General features: G+C 36.4%; 2 protein-coding genes and 1 long non-coding RNA gene across 3 annotated transcripts in view; 2 read left to right on the forward strand and 1 right to left on the reverse strand.

Moving 5' to 3' along the window:
• LOC135695977 (nicotinamide/nicotinic acid mononucleotide adenylyltransferase 1) overlaps window positions 1-17,158 on the forward strand; it is a 28,802-nt gene extending 11,644 nt beyond the window's left edge. Inside the window, exons 4-8 of the mRNA XM_065215219.2 lie at window positions 2,526-2,650; window positions 3,747-3,820; window positions 6,870-6,971; window positions 8,443-8,501; window positions 15,122-17,158. Coding sequence (XP_065071291.1) covers window positions 2,526-2,650; window positions 3,747-3,820; window positions 6,870-6,971; window positions 8,443-8,501; window positions 15,122-15,212 — 451 coding nt within the window. The 3' untranslated portion in view covers window positions 15,213-17,158. The remainder of the gene's footprint in view (window positions 1-2,525; window positions 2,651-3,746; window positions 3,821-6,869; window positions 6,972-8,442; window positions 8,502-15,121) is intronic.
• LOC148958552 (uncharacterized) lies at window positions 8,512-15,106 on the forward strand. The gene has a single exon (XM_089112341.1). The coding sequence runs from the start codon at window positions 13,176-13,178 to the stop codon at window positions 14,106-14,108; it is 933 nt and encodes a 310-aa protein (XP_088968467.1). The 5' UTR covers window positions 8,512-13,175; the 3' UTR covers window positions 14,109-15,106.
• A 2,054-nt stretch (window positions 17,159-19,212) lies between the features above and the next one.
• Window positions 19,213-23,648, reverse strand: LOC135695979 (uncharacterized). Its single transcript, XR_010517319.1, has 2 exons — window positions 23,349-23,648; window positions 19,213-19,729 (listed from the first exon to the last, which is right to left on the reverse strand). It is a non-coding gene; the product is annotated as an uncharacterized LOC135695979 (long non-coding RNA).
• Window positions 23,649-23,762: the final 114 nt, after the last annotated feature.

A 23,762-nucleotide genomic window follows, 5' to 3' on the forward strand; every position in this document is an offset into this window, starting at 1 on the left:
TTTCAATCCTTGATTTTCAACCCATACAAAGTGTGTAAAGAATAGCAAATGCCAATTAAAAGTTTCAATCCCGCATGCGGGATTATTGGGGAGGCGTGATTATTCTTACAATCTATGAAATACAAGCGGGATTACTAGAGAGGCGGGAATAAAAGAGAAGCGGGAATATTAGAGTAAATGCGGTATTTTGATAACTGCAAAATCAAATCATGCAAAATCATGATATGGGGAATTTTTTGAAGAGGAAATTCTTCCAGTAGATGAACTAATCGGGAGGAGAGTCCCCCTTTTTTAGCTATGAGAACATGACAGGCGTGATTGTCAAAAATATAAAATTACGTTTGTTTCCATCTGCAAGGTAATGGAATCAGTAAGCAAACAAACTAGCCCTCAACAAAAAGACTCGATTCTTGTATGAATACTTCAAGGAAAATTAAAGTTTTTCTGTATTTAAACAGTTTTAGCATGCATAGTATCTTTATGAACAGTCATCAGTTGATGAAAAGCTTCGAAGTTAATTGTGTTTCTTTTATCAGTAATGGAAACTTTGATCTTAAATTCCCAAAGCTTATTTAACTGATTGCCTCTAGATGAACCTGGCTTTTCAATATTTCTGGAATAAATAATGTGCTTTGTTCATGAACTGTCCGAAATATCTTTCTTAAAATTTGGTTCAAAGTTTAAAAGCAGACGCTAATCTTGAGGACTGCTGGTTTTGTTTGATTAAATTCATGGCTTGGAAATTAATGCATTAATTTTCCAGCCTTGAAATAATACATTTAGATTAAGAGACATCGGTGATTGAATCTGGAAAATATCTCATGCAAATTATAAAACCTAGAGTTAACTAAAGATTGGATAATCCTTGAAACCATTCATTTTGAACTTGATGAGAGATTTTGATTAATAGCTAACATCAAAAAGTTGCATTAACGATGAGCAAGCAGGATTAGTCCGTTCCTTGGAACGGCCCGAGGATTATTATTGTAGCCAAACTTTTTATAGAGCGTTACCTTTTTATCGATTCAGTTGTGATCATCAGCTGCTAAATGAATTCATAAACAGAAGATTCTTAAGAAGAATGTAATTTTCAATCTTTATCAGAAGCAATCTTTCTAAAATCTCAGATTCTTGTGCTATTTCGTTCAACAATAATATGATTTTTTTAAAAAGGTGCCTCAGATGTATTGCTTCCATTAGACATAATTCATAATATTTGAGCCTTTTTAAGTGCATGAATGACGTCATCATCCTATTCTCTACATCCTGGCAGCTGGCAGGGATTTGCAGCTGAATGTCCTTCTTTGCGCTTCAAATAAGGCAGATATCAACAGACTTCTGTAACCTTTTTCCCTGTTCCGAATTATACACGCCATTGGTGGTGTAAACAAGTGGTGAAGGCATTCGGCTCATGAATTGAATGTCGTTGGTCTGAGTGCCGCCGGGATCACTGTCCAGTAGCCTCCGGCCAACACAGCTGTCTATCCTTTCTAGGCCGGTAAATGAGTACTCACAGCATTCCCTCTAGAAAATTTACCCGTGGGCACAAGCCGTAGGTCTATATTTAGCTGCAAGAACTTTAAACTTGCTTGCTTGCGAATACACAAAAGGTGTAAAGTATCTTGCTGCATGTTCGTGAAAAGTTGAGAGAACAGGAGTCATTGTTGATTTTTTTATCTTTGTTTCGTCTGTTTTATTCTATGTTGTTTTCTCTTTGTCAGCTTCTATATTTTCATAATTCTCTGAAGCATGGTTTGATCGGTTAATTGTACTGGTTGCTCAATAATTGCGAGAAGAACGCAGGTAGAGCAGCATGTTGAAAGGATATTTGTTAACACTTTTTTCTTCTCGGATTTGTTAGCAAAATGGTCGTCAGTTCCTTTGGAGGAGACACATATGAAAATATTTTTAAACTCTGATAGTTTTGCACTTTTTCAAACACCCTTCTTATCGCTGCTGTTTTTTGTTTCCATTTTTAATGTAATGACGTCATAGAATTATATCTTTAGAATTTTTTATTTGCATGGTTAACCTGAAAGAACACGTCACAGAATACCTCCTGCTTTTCGGCTGAGATATGTCAAGTTAATGTAAAGTTTACTACGACATAATAGTTGATTGTGCTTGGTTTCTGGAGTTGAGAACCAAGACCAAATTGCAGTGATTTGATAGGAAATGTGTATTACCTCATTTGCTTTTATCTCAGCCACTGTTTGTTAGATTTGACTTTTTCCGTAATTCTTTTTCCACATAATACCTTTTGTGTAATTGCCTTTCAGATCATGTGGTCAAATTTAAAAAACTATAGAAATATATTTTTATGACATAATTAGTTTATCATGCTATTGCAGAAGGATCGAAATGAGAGACATTTAAAGGAAAAGCACTGTTGAAAATGATTGCTTCTTCTTTATTTCTCCAGGGTTATTTGGATCAAGGGTTATAAGGAACTTGTAGTGTGGATCAGATAGTATTGGTAGATAAGTAGCAAGAAAGTTATGATAATCTTGCTGCATTTTTTCAAGGGTTGACGATTGGGAAGCAAAGCAATCGGAATGGCAACGAACAAGGCTTGTGCTTGATAATGCGAAAGAGAAGTTGTCTAAAGGAGAACCACCTTACACAAATTTACGGCTTAACGGATGCTCAGGTAGGTTGATCCAAACTGGGATGCTTACTCCCGTTTTTTGTAAGAAACAAAGCTAAGAATTAGCCACCAATTCTTTAATTTTTACTTATTTCAGTGCTAAAAGTAAAGTTTACTTAAATGCCAAATACTACTTTTAAGAAACACAAAAATATGACAGGAGATAGCGTGAAATAGATTACCCAATAAACGACAAGGAACTCCTCTTCTGATTCATCTAAATCAAATATTATTATTATTATTATTATTATTATTATCTATTTATTTAAAGTAGGCGTATAAAAATAGCTACAAAATAAAAGCTAATTCAAGCCTACTACAAAGTAAAATTGTTTAAAAATGAAAAATAAAAATACATATATATTTAACATAAGAAATAAGTATAAATACATATATACATATTTTACAATGTTTTTACAGCATTTTTGGCATTTACAATACAATACATTTATCTGTTCAAAAACCATGAAAGCCTAATCTTTGTAGAGTTATTTCCAGCCATCTTTTAAAGAAGGATTTTCGAGCAGTTTCGTGAGGTTTAGGGTATTTTCTAGTATGATTTCTTGATTTTTTGGTCACGTTAGGGCTCGGTTATTTATAGATGGTTCTTATGAAATTATGAGTGTAATCAGATGAGTGATTTTACTCACGGATTCATGCCCGATTTAAGATTCACTAGTACTATCCAAGAGTCTGAAACCATGTCTTCAAGCTCACCAAATGGAGCCGACAATCAGTATTCAAAATTGTCGGTCTCTGCTGTCTGTTCCAAGCAGAAAATTAAAAGCTTTACTTTCGGACACTCCCCCAGCTGTGGATTTTGTGTCAATAGTTTTGTTAATTTAATTCTAGCTTAGACGAAATAAAGCTTAAAAAATATACATTTTCTCGCTGGAAGGGGTGTGACAAAATCGATGACATTAGAATGCAGTGGTGATTGAGCTCAGGGTTTTTGCCAATCTGCTGGTGCTTAAGGTTTCCATATTCAAAGTTCATTTCAGTATTCAAAGATAATTTCAGCACTGAAAGCAATTCCTCCAAACTTTCCATAATTGTTCAGCTTAACAATTTATCTGACAGTCAGCTTTCTTTTCTTAAGCAAAGATTAAGCTACTTTGTGGAGCAGATATGTTGGAGTCATTCTCGGTTCCAGACCTTTGGTCAACAGATGACGTAAGTTCAACTTAGTATACTGTTTTTCTTCTCTCTGTTCCACCTGTGCCGGATATTGATTTTGCAATTTTTATCAACAGTTACCCAGCAATTTATTTGTTAACTTATTTGAATATTCAAGTGACTTAGAAACTATTACCTTAAAATCAAATAGATTAAATCCGGACTATGAAAAATGCCTTATTAAATTAAGTGTCGGTTGTTTTTCTCCAAAGCTAGTCCTTTTGTTAAGTTAAGTCATTTCCTGCACATTCAGGCTGTTCCGTCGGGTCAAATACATCTCCAATTCCTAGGTTTCCAATGCTTTGCAAAAATCCATTTTGCTATGGTATATCTGTAGGTCATTGAAAGAAATTGAGCCAATGATGTTCTCATCATAGCCCATGTCAGTGATTCAGAATTCATTTCCCATTTTTACTTATTATTTGCCTCGTTTATTATTTGATTTCAAAATAAGCTGTGTGCCTATTAAACAACGACATGAAATTATTCGTTTGAAGAAAAGTCTGCTGTATGAACATTTTTGAATTTATCTTGGCACGAATTTTTTTTATGGAATGTTGGATTTCTGATTCGATTTTATGGAAGTTGCTAAGAGTTTGTAGATTGATGTAGAATTTAAACCCGCCATCTGTGAGAATGATCGCTTCATGTACGGGTTTGGTTCATTAAAGATAAAAAGTTGTCAGACAGCTGTCGAACGAAGCCTACACATGATGGGTACTATGCATATAGACAGTACCATATTCATCCGCCTCATGTTAAAGGCAATCTGTCTCGTTGTGGATTGGTTAACGAGAACAATAGCTGAAGCAATAGCCTAAATACGATTCCAGCGCTCCGCCATATTTTTTACAATGCAATAAATTAAAGGGGGACTGGAAACAATAAAAAATCCCTTTGTTCTTATAATCAATCAACGTCGTGACAGATTGCCTTTAAAAGTTGGTTTCAAGACAAGAGCAACTATGTATCGCTGAAAAAGCATTCCAATTTTTGGACTAAAAAGTTTCTATTGTTTCTATTTATACCGGAACACAATCTCTCTGTTTTGTCGTGACCAAATTTAATCTGTCCCACGTTTGTGCCTACAATTTAACAAAAAGTTTACCTATGCGCATGTCTGCATTTTCTGAGCAACAATCTCAAGCAATGGAGACAGTCTGCCAAATCATAGTCAATGGCCAAATGAATAATAGTTATCGTTTTACAGACCAGTTCACCTGTTCACGCGGGATAGAAATATAACGATTATGTATCGTTCCACTTTTCGTCTTCCTTTTGAGAGCGTTTCAACATTTGAAACGAAATGACGTTTGCAACCGTTCTTGTTTGAACACAGCCTGAGCACACAACTAGTTGAAGAAATTATACAACTTGGTTTGCACACACTATTCCCTATCCCAGAATTCAAAATCTGCAGACTTATAAAAAACTGCCTTGGATTTGTTACTAGCAAAGATATCAAAATTGAACTTGGGGGAAACGGGACAGAATTTTATATCTCATTAGGTACCTTTTGTCCAATATTACATTGCACTTGGATCTTGAATACTCTCAAGTTCCTAATTGTAGGGGGTTTTAATAAGAAGGGGGTTGGTATTTTTTGCAAAAACCCTTTAAATGTGTGGTTATAAAGATTGAAATACATAGATTTTCCGAAATTTTGTTTAAATTGGGGGGGAGGGTGTTTTAATAGGAATTTTGCATGAAATATATAATTAGAAGGGGGTGTTTATAAATAGAAATGGGAATGCAAAATTTCTGAAAAATAGAGTTTACCCTCTCTCCCCCCTACAATTAGAAGCTTGATGGTACACTTGATTTCTAGGTACCTGTCGTCAAAATTCGCCCCACATTGAACACGTGTGTCAAAGACGCCAAAACAATCACGTAGAATGTCTCGACTGTTTACTAACTAAAATTTTGTTTCTTTGCTCAATATTGACACCAAGATAGGCAAATCACGGTCTTGTTTCTTTGAAATACAATTGATGAAGCCAAAAACCTAAAGAGAAACCTCTATTTGCTTTTTGCTATGTGTTCAGGTGTTCATAATTCCAGTTACATATTAAATTCATTTCAAGACATTTCTTCATACTGTGCCTTGTTTTAATAGCTTTCACCAAACATTTTGTAGTATCAAGTTGTTCCGTTTTATTTTGCAGTTTTCTTGGAAATTTCTTTGAATTCCATTGTAGATTTTTTTATATTGTAAAAGCCTATTAGAAAAGTGGTTTTTTCAAAGGTTTTATAGCACGCAAAATTCTAAAGGCCATCAAAGACATGTTTCAAAATGTAGCACACTTTGCAGAATACGATTAAAGATTTCTTTCTTCACCGAATATTGAATTTTTGCTATGCTAACTTCCTTTTTTCATTTTCTGCCCCAAATCTAACAAACGATCAACTGACGTGAAACCACTTTTGATAAAGTTTAGACAATCTTTTGACAGAAAGTATTACCTGTTTTTATAAACGGTCTTTGAAGCGTATAGTATTCCCGTAGCTTTGATAAGGTTGCACTGCATCCAGTATAAGATCCACAAGTAGGGGAAGTGCCTGTTAGGTAGAACAACTGTCCTTCGCCAACAGTTTGATATTTGAAATATTTTCGGCAGTTCTAGGCCTTGTAGTTGTTTTGGTCAAGAATTTTTGATCAGGCCATGTTTTGCTTTCCAGAAGGGCAGTTTTTTAACATTTATAAAGTTATATAGTATAAAGGTATCTAAAGTCACAGCTACGGGATTTATAAAGTTATCACGTGGTTATACAATGCGGTTAGTATGAATGAATCGTATTATCCAGCTCATATTACTTTCAGCAATAAAATGGATATAATGATAATGATGATCAAACAAAACGTAGTTCACGATTTCTCACATCCTTCACAAATGCGTCAGTGTGGTTGTTTTATTCCCCCCCCTGCTTTTATTCTCCTAAATACCGTCACCATTAATTTTCGGTGGATAGTAGACGAATCAGTCTTGAACCTAAACTTGAACACGCAGACATAGAAATAATCACTTGTTTCTCTTCTCAAATTTAGATGGAAACAATTGCAGGGGATTATGGAATGGTTGTCATAACAAGGGAGGGTTCAAACCCTGAGCGATTTGTCAACGCAACAGAGCTTCTCAGAAGAAGAAAGGTAGCCTCTTTTACCCCTATCTCAAAACCACTTGTCATTCTATTCTTTTGTTGCTATGTAAGCCCCATCACACAATATAATTTTGAATGAATATGTTACAAATCATGTTGTATAAACCATTTGATTTTATGGAGATGCTGCTAAGTAGGGTATTCGTAAAGTCACCTTATAGTGACATATATGATTAACATCATATCATATATGCCACCAGCCAAATGCGAGTTGGATGCGACAACGGAGCTACTCTTTTAAAACAGAAGCCTCTTTTTCGATGCATTTTCAGCTTTTTTCAATATTTTAAACGAGGCCCAAGTCTGTGTTGTTAACCTGCAAACGCAGACACGCGTGCGTTCATTGGACGTCTCGAAGCATCAATTATTGTTGAATAAACATGTTTATGCTTGTTATTTGGTATGTTGACTTTTTAAAATCTCGTACAATGAGACCCGCTTCACATTATACCAGATTCATTTCTTATCGAATCACTTTTCATATCGGATAGGCCTTCTGTTCACACGATGACGCTTTAATCCGATACACTCTGTATCTTTTTTGCGGAGACAAGCCATTCCGCTATGAAGGTGGAATGGAATCATATCGGATCACTTTTGAGCTCGTGTGAACACATGAATCCGATACGGTTTCGCTCCGAAACCTCAGTCTCGAAAAGGCAGCTTCGTTTTTAAAAACAGTTTGGCGCTCTTTTCAAAACAAGTAATGAATATGCCCTTTGCCATTATGATGAGCTTCACAAGATTAATTCAAATTAAAATTAGATCGTTTAAGCTGTTTTCGAAATACTTCTTCTTCAGAAGAAAAGAGCGTGTCAGATATTTTTCATCAAAGAATACTTTTTATCAGAAAAAGTGAACAACTACAAATAACATCTCATTTTGCTATGCAACTGCTTCAAGACAATAGTTTTTTTCTGAGCAGTGTTTAAGCGTAGCGTCACCGTGTGAACAGAAGTGAATCCGATACGAAATGAATCCGGTACTGTGTGCCTAGGGCCTAAGATAGAACTTTTGAAGAATCATCATTCGTATTTCATTACTTCGATTCTTGAAAAAAAATTTAATTTTAACAAAGGGCCGTAGCGGCTAGGGTAGTCAAGGGGGATGCAGCTCCAAATAATCGATACGTTATAGCGAATAAATATAAGATATATATTTTGTGGCATGACGATGAAGGATAACATTGTGATGTAAAAACAAAACTACAATTTTCTAAGGCATTTATAAATAGGTGGTCTGTGAAAATTTTTCTGGAGAACTAACCCCTAGATACCTGTTTTTGCCCCTCCCCCGCAGATTTAGCATAATTGTCCTCTTCCTCCCTACTGCCCTGTAAATAGAAGATAGAATTTGAAAGCCATTTTTGGTTCTTTAAAACGTTTCCTTTTATGTAATAAGCTTTATCTTGAGTAAATATTTTTTCTGATTTTGTATTGAACCTTTTCAATATCTTGTAGGATTCAATTCATATCGTTACGGAATGGATTTATAATGAAATTAGCGCCACAAAAATAAGGTATGTTTTCTTTTTCCTCTCCAAAATTATGCTTGCTACTTCAAATACATTACTGTCGACCATTCGCTGAGTAATTCACCCTGAGTAACTGAGCTCGCCGATTCGTTGATACTCGTTGTACTGGATCGCCGATGCGTCGATTCGTTGATTGATCGGTTGATGATGACGTGAGTGGCAACCAGCCTCAACTCATGTTATGAATGAGTCTACCTCGTTTTCGAAAAGCCTTCGAATGACGTCACTCACCTTTGCGCTTGCTCTTTAATGAATCTTTTTTCTTGCACACTGCTCGTCCCTCATGCTAATCAATATTTTATACTACTCTGTATTACAGAGTCTTACAGATTCAGTAAGACAATATTTCAACAGCTTCTCTGAAGGGCGCTTACTTTCCTAATTTTTTATTTTCTTCCATCACTCTTACCTCCCAGACAATCTTTTCTTTCCGGCTGCTTCTCTTGCAGCCCGTTGCTAGGTTACTTCACCTTTACTGATAATACTGACAGGCATCTTGTGCCATTCGGTCTTCAGGAGAAAAGTTTAAATTTCTGCATGTAAAGTGATTTTTTGAAAATAGTTATTAATAATATTTCCAGTTATTGTTGGAAAAAGTTTTGGCTTGTTTACCCTTAGAACTCTCGCAACATTCTTTGCGGGTCTGAGATGTTTTAGATCTGTTGCGAATGCTAAGCGAAGATACTGTGAAAGATTTTGCACGCCATCAAATCACGAATATTATCCCTAAATAATTAAGGCCCATCCCCAATTGGTGCAAAACCACAATATTCATTATTCATAGTTCTTTCAAACTTAATAGTAAATATCGCTTTGATTTCAATTCGCGGGTATCTCATCTTGTATAATTTATCAAAGAAAGTCCAGTGGCCGGATTTAGGTGATATTTCGCACACTTGATAATCTATTTTACCCTTGCGAAAGCCCTTACACCGTTTTGTTGCTGGAATCGCAAATGCATGGCTATGATGCAACTTTCACCCATCTTGTTAAAAGGCGAGAGTAGAAAATGCGATTTTGTACACAAAAATTGATTTTCTTGTAAATAGGTCATTAGTTCAATACATTGTCGCGGCTGGATAATACCCAGGCTTTTGTTTGCCTTCGTGTTGCTTTATTCATAAGCATACGAATTGTCTTTAGGGTTTTATCGTAAAATCAAGTATTCTAGCAATAGTGCCTAGTCCACTTTCAAGACGCATTGGCCGAGCGAACACTTGTTTCCAAAGCATTGCGTCTGGTTTTCGTTCGCCCAGAATGAAGCAGTATTTCCTTTCGATTATAAGCTCATTACCCTTGATTGCGACTCAGCAAACAAGGCTGTTGAAGATTTTGTTTTTTTGCGAGACATCGTCATTTGTGACAATATATACTTGGCCCTGTGATGACGTCAAATTTGAATAAGTGTAGTCTTCAGCTACATAGCCACTGAAATATTCGTCCTTAGCTACACAACCGTTGTTCAGTGATACTTCATGGTCGAACATTTTTAAATTCGCTGTTTTAGGTAATTCTTTGCTATACCAGTTGTTATCCCTTGCACCGTAACAGCTGCTTTTCGCTGCACATGGTTTCACTTGTAACTGCGATAAGTCCAACCTCTCTTCATGTATTAGACAAATATTGTCAATACCAATTGTAAAAAAGGCACGAAACTCGTGTTAGCGATTGGAGGAATTTTAAATTTTGTCAGGTTTGGCAAACTAGAAATCAGCTTTATCAGCTTACATAGAGTGCGTTCAGAGATGCTTTTACCACAAATTCAAATTTTCAAAGTTGTCTAGCCACGGAGGCTAGCCCCTTACTAACCGCCCCAGCCCAAGCCACTTTTCCACTATGTTCATCAATAACATTGATTTTTCACGCTCAAGAGTGCTTGATAGAAACAAGTGCTTTGGTGTCAATTCACGACTATTCTTTGCTGGCACTCACAGAAGTTTCCTTGCAGGGGCTTGTCAATGACTTTAACCCAACGACAAAAGAGAATGTATTGTAGAGCAATTTCTATTTCTTAAGATATTTGACATCGAAGTTTTTTCCATTCACAATCGACAAGCTATCAACTAATGTACCAAGCATACCTATCGAAGCTGTCCTGTGACCGAGAATGGTTCAGCATTTTAACGCCCTCGCCTTTTCCCTTGTCGTTTCGTCCATGCTCTTGCCTGGGTATTCATTTAAGCTCTAAAAGCTTTATTTAGAAGACGCGTTCTTTAGGAAACAAACGAACAATGTTTTTGTTAGAAAGTCATAGATGAAGGAATGATTATCGATGCAGGTCTTATATGTGCAACTGGCTGCCTCTTAAAATTCTCTATGTTCTCACGCAATTCCTTAAGAACCTGTAGGGTAAAATATCGGTTTCGAGGAGTGAGGCAGATGTTCCTAATCAAAGGTTATCAATTAGCAAGACTTGCGACTACGTTGGCTCAGTCGCTACAGTCGAGATTAAAATTTAGATATTTGCACCTTTAACTAGAGTTTGCACCTTGCGGCCAATCATTTTAACTAATGAATTAATTTCAAACAAAAGTCGCACTTTTGATTAATGATAGTATTCCACTAACAATTGAAGATTATCACTTAGTGAAAACTCTCTTTTCCTTGGTTACAGGAAATATAATAATTGGGTGCACTGCTAAAACTTTCTTTTATGAAGCTATCAAGTGCATTGGCTGCAGATTAACAGTCTGACTTCTGGCTTCAAACTAAAAATCGGGGTTTATTGTTAAATCGCACTTTTTGTGTACGAAGAATGGGTACACTATGTTGTGGGTCGAAGGGAACCCATCTATATTAATAATAATAATAATAAAAATAATAATAATGATAATAATAGTAATAATAATACAAAGAATGATTGCCAAAAGTGCAATATTTAAGAGATACGATTAAAGGATTAACCAGTTCAGACAAAATCGAACATTTAGTGTTGACCAGAAAAAAGTTTACAAGGAATTGAATGGGGGTGAAGCTAGAACAAACGAGGTATCAGATGCTGAGGAGAGTAGAAGGTTTTGTGGTGATATTTGGACAGTGGAGAAGGAACATGCAGAATGGCTGTCTGAGTTAAAGGATGAAGTTAAAGGGAGACACTCACAGGAAAGGCTCACTTTAAGTATTGAGAATATCCAAAAACAAGCTGAGAAAATGCCAAACTGGAAGTCTCTAGGCAAAGATGGTGTCCAAGGATATCGGATCAAAAACCTGACCAACATGCACGACAGAATTTCTGATCAACTAGATAAAATTTTGATGGGAACGGATACCCTTCCCAAATGGTTAACACATGGACGGACACTGTTGTGCCAGAAATCCCAGGAAAGGGAATGCGTTTGAGAACTATAGACCGATAACGTGCCTTCCACTGATGTAGAAACTGATGACAGGAATCATAGCTGATCAAATGTACGTTTACCACCTAGAAAGAGAACATCTACTACCTGATGAACAAAAGGGTTGCAAGCGAAAGAGCGAGCCGGGGTACAAAAGATCAGTTACTGATTGACAAAACAGTCTTGAAGGTTTGCAGGAAAAGGCACACTAATCTGACTATGGCTCGGATAGACTATAAGAAAGCTTATGACTTCGTTCCCCAAAGTTGGATTAGTGAGTGCATGGAAATGTTTGGAATAGCTGGTAACGTGAGAGAGTTTTTACAAAGAAGCATGGTGCAGTGGAAGTTGTCCCTAACTTCCAATGGAGAGGAACTTGGCGATGTGGATGTTAGAAGAGGGATATTCCAAGGGGATAGTTTGTCACCATTGTTATTTGTCTTGAGCATGATACCATTATCGTCATTACTCAGAAAGGTAAATGTATGCTATGGGTGGGGGGAAAAGGAGTATAAACTTCTCACCTACTCTTTATGGATGATTTAAACTATATTCAAAGAGTGAAGAACAGATAGACTCCCTACAGTAAATCCCCGCATATAAGAACCTACAAAAATAAGAACCTAGAGGCTGTTTTTCCTAATTTATGTACCTTGTAATTAAGAACTTGTTTCAGTGTGATACAATATGATAGGTTCTTATTCAAAGAGCAAAAAATAGTGTTTTCAAAGGTCCTTGTTTACTCCTAGATTTTATATCACAATCGGTATAAAAATTTTCAGTTGTGCATTTTAAGCATTTTATACACTTTAACGAAAGAGAACTTTCAAATTACTTTGACTTTTTAACATAATTATATATAGCAAAATCCAAAATTTTAAGAATATAAAAAAAAAATAAAAAGTAGGTTCTTATATGTGAGGATTTACTGTAGTACAGACTACTCACATTTTTAGTACTGATATAGGCATGGAATTTGAAATCAAGAAATGTGGGGCTCTAGTTCTAAAAAGAGACAAGATTGTAAGATGTGAAGGCATAGAATTACCGAATGATGAGATAATAAAAGAAGTTTGACAAGTATGTTATACTTATCTGGGTATTGTGGAATTAGATAAGGCGTGGGAGAATGAAATGAAATAGAAAACAATGAAAGAGTATAAGCGACGGCTGAGGTTAATTCTGAAGTCCAAGATGAATGGAAGAAACACGATAACTGCAATTAATACCTGGGCAGTAGCAATATTCAGATATGGAGCAGGAATAATATGCTGGAGAGAGAGTGAACTCAAAGTATCGATAGAAAGACAAGAAAAACCTGACAATGTATGGTGCCATGCACCCAAAGAGTGATGTAGACAGGCTATATATGAAAAGGAAGGAAGGAGGTCGTGGCCTTATCAGCGTGGAGCAATGTGTAAAAGGAGAAGAAAACAGCTTAGGTTTTTATGTGGCAAACTCAGAGGAGTTGTTGATAAGAGGTGTGTGTGCATCAGGAACCATACAGACAGAGGGAAGAATGGAGAAGGAAGAATTCAAAAGGAGGAAGGCAGAAGAGCTCAAACAGAAATGGACAGGAAAGGCAATGCATGGGCAATTCGTTAGAGAGATGCCAGAAAAGGTAGACTGGGTTAAATCTTGGGAATGGCTTTCAAGGAGTGATTTGAAGGTTGGAACGGCAGCTCTCTTATGTGCTGCACAAGAGCAAGCAATAAATACCAACTACGTGAAGCACTATATAGATAAGAGCAGCGACAGTCCACTGTGTAGAATGTGTGGTAAACGAGGTGAAAGCATACAACATATTGTTTCAGAGTGCGATAAATTAGCCCAGAAAGAGTACAAAAGACGTCACGATAACGTGGCAAAGAAAGTACACTGGCATGTGTGCAGGAAGCATGGGCTTGAGCATTCAGATAAGTGGTATGAACACACTCCAGAGGGTGTTGATGAGAACGAGGTCGTGAAAATTCTGTGGGATATGAATGCACAATGTGATAACGTCATTCAGGCAAGGAGACCAGATGTTATAGTAATTCATAAGGAAACCAAAGAGGCTTTAATAGTTGATATTGCTGTACCTGCGGATACGAGGATTGCAGAAAAAGAGTTAGAGAATGTAGAAAAGTACCAAGATCTGAAAAAGGAAGTAAAAAGGTTGTGGGAACTGCGATGTGCAAAAGTTGTTCCAGTAGTGATTGGTGCCCTCGGAAGGGTTACAAAAGATCTTGAATGTTGGATTGAAAATTGTAACTGAAGCTGGAGTACTGCAGAAGACTGCTTTATTGGGGACAGCAAGAATACTGAGAAAAGTGCTGGAACTTTAAAAGGAGAAGGACTCCTGTTAGCCTTTAGTCATTTGCTATGACTCGCCTAACTGGAAGAAAAAAGGCAATAAGACCAGCCAGTGCAGAAATGCTTAAAATCCCACAATAATAATAATAATGATAATAATAAAAATAATAATAATAATAATAATAAAAATATTAATAATAATAATAATAACAATAAAAATAACAACAATAATAACAATAGTAATCATCTTTTAAGGTTGCATCATTTTCAACTTTTAAGGTTGCATCTGCCTCGAATTTTTGGCACTTCTTTATTTAATGTCACTTCGCAGTCAAAAAAGTTCAGAACTAAACAAGCTGTTTCCTGTTGCTTTTTTGTTTTGTTTCCTGTTGCTTTTTTGTTCTGTTTCCTGTTGCGTTCTGATCAAGACCGTGAATGTTCTGGCTTACAACGCTTAGAAATATTTTACAGACGACCAACCCATATTTCCTATAAGTAAAACCTGCTTTGTAGATATGTATTTCTATTAAGTTTTTTACGATTTGGCTTTTATGTTGTCAAAGTGTTCCAGAATTAGACGACACAACATGTGCTCTCTACAGTTTGATAGTTTTAAGGAAAAAATCTAGCGGAAACTTTTCTTCCCTGCTATCTTTTGTAGAATTTTTAGCTTGTAATTTGTCAGAGAAGATCTTCGTCGCTTGCAAGCCTAAGAGCATGGCTAAAAAAGGCTTGTTTTGCAAGCTGCGTCCTTGATGTACATTAAGCTAAAGCAACTCGGTACAGCTGCACTGTAATTAGAATTCATAATTTTATGCTTTCAAATCATCAAAAGAAGACGAACGGTGTTCGGTTTTCATTGCGTTTCGCAATACCTGACTATTTTAAAACTACATGTAGTCTTTTTCAGTGACCGCGTCTCAAAAAATAAGGCAGCTAATCTCAACTGATTTTTGAAATGTTTTTCACTTTTAGGCAAGCACTGCGAAATGGAGACAGCGTAAGATATTTGATTCCGGACCCAGTTATTGAGTACATAAATAAAAATAAACTATACAAATCATAATTTGCAAATTTTTTGTAAGCAATCTAGTTATATTGAAATCATGCTGCCCCTGTTCTGTTTGCAAGGTAGCATTGTCATTGATTATGTCGTGTAATTACGCACATCAGATGTATGCCTTTTCATGCTATTGTGGTCTTATTACGGTCTGCAATTGTTCCACCCATATCTAGTTCTTATCTTACTACGGAATCCAAGAAGTAGAGAAATCAATTGATTGTAGTAAATCCCTTTGTTTTTCAACTGTTATATTTACGAAAAACTGGCTTTGCTTCCTTCAGCTTCGCTACCTGATTGTTTATTTCAACATTCTGTACTGAAATATATGATTCATGGTTTTGGGAGAAGCAGCCTTTAAAGTATCTGTCGTATGTTGTACAATGCAACAATTCAACGATACATGATGCCATGGCTAACACGCTTAAGCTATTTAGGAGAATCCCATTCATTTATATTTTATTTTGTCCCGAAAGGGTTACCGAATGTGAAAGCCTAGGATGTATAGTTCTTGGTCGAGGAGAAAGTTTAAGTTATTTATAAGCAGATTTTTCGAGGTGTTTTCATTCCTACATCAATATTATGTCTAGCGTCTGTACTTGCTTAGTCTCTCCTTGAAAAAACTAAAAGTCAGCACCTTTCGTAGGGTAGAAAATACGTACGGCTACATACATCAAACTGTACATTTTGCAAGAAGTTTGGTGGATGTAGCCTACAGCGGTGCATACTCTGAGAACTAAATTTGCAGGCGGCCAAATGACCCGCTGTAAATATGATAAAGTCGGTGTCCTTTGAGCTCGAAAGGAAGGAAATGAGAGTGGGTCGTTTTGCGCTCTTACTCTCCTCAACTCTGAGCAGGTGCATTTGCATGCGTGGTGAATTTTGGACGTGTTCAAAGCAACTACGTAGGTGAATGAGCGTTTCTGGGAACTAAACGAATAAGCAGGATCAACAAACGTGTTTGTCCTTTGTGCGGTTCATTTACCGATACCTACAAACCTTCCCTAAGTAACAATCGCCTTTTCAACGACGCTGCTTGCGAATGTCATTCGTGTGATCGCTCCGTTTTGGGCTGTGGGAATAAAACCAAACATTTAGAACAGTTAAATCCAGAACCACACTAACATGAAAAGGCAATCTGTGTTTTTATGATTGTTATTTTTAATGATTTCTTACTTGTTTTCATATTTTGAATAGAAATTCAATGCGTGTCTTGGTATTCATTATAATAAGATCTCAGAGTGACCATATTGTCTAAGCCTCCTTTTGATTAAAGAAGTAAGATATTTTCTATCACACTTTGAGCTAAATGAATTCCACGGGCCAAAAGATAATGTAATTCATGCTTTTTGAAGCATCATTCATAATCAAGATGACATTCAAATTCTGTGGCTTGCATACAGGTTGCACTTCTTTTGAAATTTCGTTTCGTATCCTTGCAAAGTTCATCGGCATAGAATTTGAGGATCTAACTTTCAAAGAAAAGTTTCTTTTATGTTAGTACTTCAAGCTAAGACCTGGAGTGCGTCTTGTTGACCACCTTTGAGAATTTGGATTTTTATTAAAAGGAGAACCCATAAAGAGCTTTCGTCAAGGATAAGGCCCTTGTAAAGCCAATCAATGTGCTTGTAATATAGAACCCACGTTATGTTTGTGAACTCGGTATTCTTCGTTTTGCAGTCATTTGAGAATTAGCTTCATTTATTCGATGCCGTCAATTCTTTTAATTTTTCTGAACAAATCGAAGGGATCTGTGTCATCTTTTAAATTGATAGCTCAAGATAAGGTTCTCTTAGTGTAATAAAAATAATTGGACATGGTTTAGAATAATTTGTTGCACTCTATTATACTAATTGTCCTTATCTTAGTGATGTAATTACGGTTTGAATTGTGCATTCTATAAGTCACGAAGTTTTGCATATTTTTATAGCATGCAATAAATATCTTCATTAGTTTTCTTGTTTTATGGAAATGTTCCTCTCTGCTTTTATTTATTATTTTATGTTGTTCATTAAAACAACGGCTGAATGTAATTTTAAGCTTCAGTTGTTGGCGCAAAGGTCATTAGAAAAGCACCACCATTTTGTTACAGAATTAGTGGGCAGGTTGGATCATTGTTAATCAAAGTCACACCTTCTCTGCCACGGGCTGCTACTGCCGTAAATTTGTGTTGTTTTTGAAATAGCTTTTGAATGAAGCTGTCATCTGTTTGAAGCGACAATCAAGCAGCTCAAAGAATTGATCCACGAGGCCTCTTTGTTGGTTTGGTAGGAAGTCGAACTAAACTCTGTTTTAGAAGAGTGGAAACATAATGACCAGAGGTTTGGCTGGGCAGTTTCGATTCAGAAGATCTTGCACAATAGACTAATTCTCAATTGATATCCGAAACTATCTGCATATCATAGCACTTGCTAACCATTTTCTGTTGGGGATGGCCTTGTAGAGCATATCCCACGTTTTATAAACTAGAAAGATTCTGTTTTTGAACTTTTCTCGCGGCGCTTGACAGTGTTTAACTATGCACCTTACGATGAGATGTAATTCCTTTCACCGTTTGACGTCACATGCTCAGACACTTACTAGTTACCATAACCAAAGTCGTGTGGATTTATCAGTATCTGAGGATGAAAAGTAGAGATAGATTGAAAGCTGCTCATTCAAAGAATCTGGTTCAACTAGCCTAAATGGAATTCCTCAAAACAGCTTGTCAAAGCTTGCAATGATTATTTCAATGCTAAAAATGCTGTTTACCGTAATTTCATGTTTACGCAGCTGCTCCCTCCCCCTTTCAAGAATAACAACTCATAGTACAGGATGTTGTCGAGTCTATTACACCACAACATTTATAGTTGTCATCTCCAGAATAAGTGCTTCATGAAGTCAAACGATGATTAAAACGGGAGATAGTTTATTTGTTTTTCTGTGGCCTATGCCAGGATTATAGGCGACGACTTAATTTTGAATCTGATTCTTTCATTTTAATGAACTGGCAAATGAAGGCGAGGGCAATCCGCGATGCACCTGCGTCTAATAGTTACATACACCCAGTATTGTTGAGCCACAACTTAGAACAAAGCCTATTGTTTCTATGTGTAAGACAAATCGATGAGGTGAGTGTGGGCTTGATCTTAAGCGATGTTGCAGGTGCTTTTCGAAAGACCTTTTGGTTGCCAAACGACATGCAATATTATCCTCAATATTTATTCAAATTATCCGAATTTCATAAAAGATAATCATTAATCAGCGGAAGTCTGCAAGCTGGCATATTAATTCTCTACATTTAGCTGAATCAGCTCTACTGGATACGAGGCTCCTTGCCTTAGGCCACCTCGAAAAATGTAGAGTCTTTGTAAAGGTCGATCTCCTACAAAGGAGCTTCTGCTTTAGCCGAACAAAGTGTCATGTAGCAGTTAATAAAACTAGTAACCAATTTAAATTATTCAATGTATTTTGCGAATTTCGCAGTTGAATAAATAGGCCGGTTTCTCTGTATATCTAGCTTGCTATGTCGTTGTAAAGCATGGTTGTTTACTAAGCTTGAATGAGTTATATCAAAAATTTTGGAGATTTTACCGTATTCTCCTTTGAGAGATTTGCACTGCAAAAACTAGTTATTTGCTACAATCAAAGTATAAAGAAGAGTGTCCCAGAAATTAAGAAGGCCATCTAAGTCGATCAAATATTATTATGCAAGAACTGTTGAAAGCTGCAAAGAAAGTACATTTGCAAGCTTCCATGGTAAATTTTTGTGTATCTGGTACCAAAGTGTATTGTCTTTGTCTGGACTAGCAAGCCAGTTGCAAATCATACAGCATAAGAATATGTATTTTAAAAAGGAAATTGTCTGTAAAGTTTTTCTGTCATTTTCAGTTAGTGTCATTTTCTACCTCCTAGGTATGCTATGTTCCCTAGGCCAAAACTCTCTGTCCAGGCTTAAGGTATTTGTAAAATATATTTGTATCGTAGATTAAGCGGAAGGTTTTGTCGATGAAAGTATCACTCAAAATGACTGAGGAACCGAATTTTTTATTTTTATATATATATTCTCATAAAATTTACAACGACAATCAATTACAATACAAAAGCCTAGGGAGCATGGAAATGCATAACAACCCCAAGACTTACACTTAACATAGAGACACAAATATTACAATAATAGGCTACAAAAGTGATTGGAGTGGTGTCGCCCATCGTTCCAATAGCGTTGCAGATATGACAAATACTCACAAAAACCGTATTCCTGTGTAGTAATCGTTACGCTGAAAATATTATGCTCAAAAACGAGACGGCTGTGGTTCGTCACAAATTTCAGCATTCGTCACAAATAGCCAAGTCTTTCATAGATATATTGATAAAGATTGGCGCCAGAACCGAGCCTTGTTGCCATTCGCTATTACCCTTTTTTCCCTCCCACAGTTGAATTGGATGTTGATTAATGTGTATCTCATGATCGTCTTTTGATTCCTTGATGAGATGTGGCTTGTCCTAATGGCATGCGCTGAACTTTTCTTTCGGGTCCAAACCTGTAAGCAGCAGAATGCAAGATTGAACTAAAACAAAATGACAATTTCTAGAAATAACAAATTCTGGAAATGTAAAGTTCAAAATATGACAAGTTCCCTATTGTTATTAATGCTGATGTTTTTAATACAACCAGCACAAGAACATTGGAAAGCCCCTGTATATACGGTAAACAAGAAGATTTGATGGTCCTAAACACAAAAAAGGCCTAAAATGTTTGTTTTGAATACTTGTTTTATGATGTTTTGATTTCTTGCTTGTTCTTGGCAATATATTTGCAAATGTATATAAATGATAGAATCCAGGTCTTTACTCTCGATGTCATCATATTCTACTGTACATGTATAGTAAAATGTGCCTTATATATCAAACCAGAAATTCAAAACGCATCACTCCTGAATCTGAGGTTTCTGAGGATAATTAGGTTGTAATAAATTTTTCAAGTGGAATTAATCTCTTTAAGACCATCACCAAAAAATTTTGAATGCTCTCTACTGAAATATGAAGTATTTTTAAAGGGAAGGGGGCTTTCTTCGTAAATTTCGAGTTGAAATAAGTTTTTTTTTCAAAGCAAAGCTCTAAGTGGTTTTCAACCCAGACTAACTTCAGACACAGCAAGTACTGGAAAATTAAGCACTTTGACTTTTCGGAACTCCGTGTTAAGAAGCTTAGAGATATTATGGAATCTTTGAAATAAGGATCAATGCATTTTGGTTGCCATTAGTCAAGAAAATCCCTTCTTAGATTTCGAAATACAAGAAATTATCTCTTGTCCTTGTTCACCAAGTTTAATCTGTTTTGATTTTGCGGCTCTTTGGGGGAATCCAGGGGATTTTTTATCAACATCACTTGATGACTAATGCTAATATCTGCTACGATCTAAAGTCCCTGTTTTGTGTTTGAAAGAAATATTAATGAAAGGATCCTAATAAAACAATATACCATCTTTAGCGAGATACGAAATTTTAAACTGCGCAAGGGCGGAGTATTTGTCAACCCGGCGCCTATTTTAACATGCTAACTAGGGGTAGACCTTTCAGTCCCAATGACTTTCCAATGTTTTAAACAATAGGCTATTATCCCCCTCTCTATGTAAAGCAAAAAATTGCTCCAGGCTGACTTCCCTTCGAAACATTTATGAGTCAAACTACCCAGTTTTGTCAAGGGTTTTTAAAATAAGTCTGTTTTTGACGAAATTAGTAATTTTTCATGAGATATCCTCAACTGATCTGCAGCAACCAGAAGCAGTATTAGAATTTATGTAAAGGGTTTCATCTCACTGTCTACTGTCAAACCTCGTCGTTGAAGGTCCAGATTTTTTCTTTTTAAGTTGAACCTTTTTGCCAGTGCCTCTCATGGACCTTTTTCACGCTTAAAACCTTGGTACCGAGGGTATCTAATAATCAATGATATTAAACAATTAAGTGGATGAGCCGGCCGTTACATCCAGCTCAGGATGAAGCAATGGTTATTTGCTATAAATCAGAAGCCCGAGCGGAAAGGACAAAAAATTTCAAGTCCTAAGAATATTCGATAACTGCATTATTCAAAAGTTTTTTCTTTCTGTTAATTATTGAAGGGCCCGTTCTCACTTTTGATGGTCACACTGCTGTTAACCGCACTTTAGAACTTAGTTCCAGCAATTTGATCTTGAAAAATTCTCATGAACTCTGGGCCCAATACCGCTACAGACTGCTTTCATGTCTATGTATTGCTTTTTTTGCTCGAAATAGATTCCACGAGGAAAGGACATACGACACAGCTTCTTTTTTTCCTTAAATTCGATTTTTAAGGTCTAAGCTCGATTTTTCACGTTTTACGTTTCCAAATATCAAATTTTTGCTGTTCAGTTAGTGATTGGTTCATTAAAGGCCCGGCTAAACGAATAAAACATCCGTAAAACATTGTCAAACATTTTTGTACCAACATTGTTGGACAATGTTTTATGACTTGGCCAAACGAATCAAACAAATGTTAAGCATCTGTGATGGTCAAGCGCTGCTGCACAGCTTCCTACAGTTACTGCGTTGTATTTGCCGAATTTTAATTTACTGCGCTTGCGTGCGTAAAACAAATGTTTTAAGGGGTGGCTAAACGAACGCAACATTGTTGATCAAACATGAGAACAAAAGAGATGTTTTACGAAATGTTTGATGGAAATCAAATTTTGCAAAACATCATAAAACATCGTAAAACATGGTGGCCAAACGAATAGAACATGTTTTATGCAACAATGTTGGATGATGTTTTTCGCCGATGTTTAATTCGTTTGGCCAGGGCTTTTAACGATTCACTCGAGGCTTCTGATTTGGTCGAACGATCAACGCGCTGCTGTGCTTTACTTTGCGGAATCAAATCTATTCTGTCGCTAAGCAACAGCGCAATCGGTGGGTTTATCATTGGACAGGTGTTCCATGCGTCCTACCGCGTTTCTCATTAATCCTCCTCCGCGATGGACATTATAATGATTGCGTTTTAGACGATGTTCCAACAGGTTTCAAACACACTTTATTTCAAACAACTCCGCTATTTTTTGTCAAACAAGAGAAGACTGAGAAAAAAGTACCTGAAAAAAATTCAGCTTCATTCCCTGCACCTATTCCATTTAGAGGGCAAGATATAAAGTGGAACTGTAGTTATTTTTTAGAGTGAGGGAGATGAAAATATGAAGGAAACCATAGACAATTACACCACAGTTAATTTTATAGTTAATTCCATTTTAGTTTGTTTTAATTCTTATTACATTATTCCATGCGACCTAAATTCCAAAACGTGCCAATATCTTTGTTTGTGATGGTGAGGTCCCCTTACAAACAATTAGCCACCTTGTTTTAAAACCGTCCAATTTACCATCTAAACTATCGCACAGGAAGATCTCTGTGTGATAACTTTTATGTTGGGCAATCTTTGTTGCGGTTTCAAATGTTTTGTGAGCTCCCACGGACAGGAAATAAGTGCAATCTGAAACTTCTGCCTCTATTACATTCATATATGTATACAAAAGTTTAAGCGTGGTGTTCCCAAGAGGTAGCCTGCCAACTTTCTACAATAAACTGAAAAACTGCAATTAAATATATTTTTCGCATAGCATAGATAATTAAACTCCGCAGGCTACTAGCAGTTTGTAGCACCTTTATGAAAAAGCACACTTTTCTCACAAGTATGCCGTTTTGGTATAACGAAAGTAGAGAGACGTGAATCCTTAATTTCTGCTGCCACTTATGTTTTTCCATATTAAATCGTGGATATCAAAATATCTTTAAAAATGACCAATGCCTTTGCATTCACACTCTTAGAATGTAAGAAAAACAAATATGGCATCAATTACAATCACATATCTTCTTCAATTGTGTATGGAACACCGGACTGTACATGGTTATTGTCTCAAGAGCAATGTCAGCTACTTTCTCGAATATTCCACCGTGAAATATCGAAATGAAGAATCCTTAGTTCTCCCCTTACCTACTTTTTTTAAAAGTTATCCTATGAAACCGCATAGTGAAAATCTTACAAGTCCACCACGTGGTTTTTTGTTATTAGTTGATTGGTAAATTAACAAGGTTGCTTGTGAAAGTTTAAGTAAACGAGAGATTTTCTGATATAGTTTTAAAACTCCCTTACCGCAAGAGCTCAAGTTTACGTTTAACTGACAATTGACATATATAACGTGTCCAGACATCTTCAGGCCACTATTCCTTTTACAACACGAGTCATCTCTTGTTTCCCTCGCTGAAAGCCACGAGCCATTCTTTCAGCCAACGGTCTCAAAGCGCATGCAGCCGACGGTCTCTGTTTGATATCGGCAAATAGGATGTACCCCGTACATTATTCTTGGAAATCGCCTCTCCGTCCCTCCTTGTGCGTTTAATAGCATGTTTTGTACCAACGAGGTAATCTAAAAGACCACGTGATACTGAGCACGTGACCCAAAGCGCGCCCTTTTTTAATGACGACAAAAGGAGTTAGGCCAAGCTGTCCGTTGAACAAAAGCATTGTTTATACGTACATTGTTCTCGTTTCTCGGGCCTGCTTCTG

Source organism: Rhopilema esculentum, chromosome 14 (genome assembly GCF_057945365.1).
Source record: "Rhopilema esculentum isolate cy_ngs chromosome 14, ASM5794536v1, whole genome shotgun sequence".
NCBI lineage: Eukaryota > Metazoa > Cnidaria > Scyphozoa > Rhizostomeae > Rhizostomatidae > Rhopilema > Rhopilema esculentum.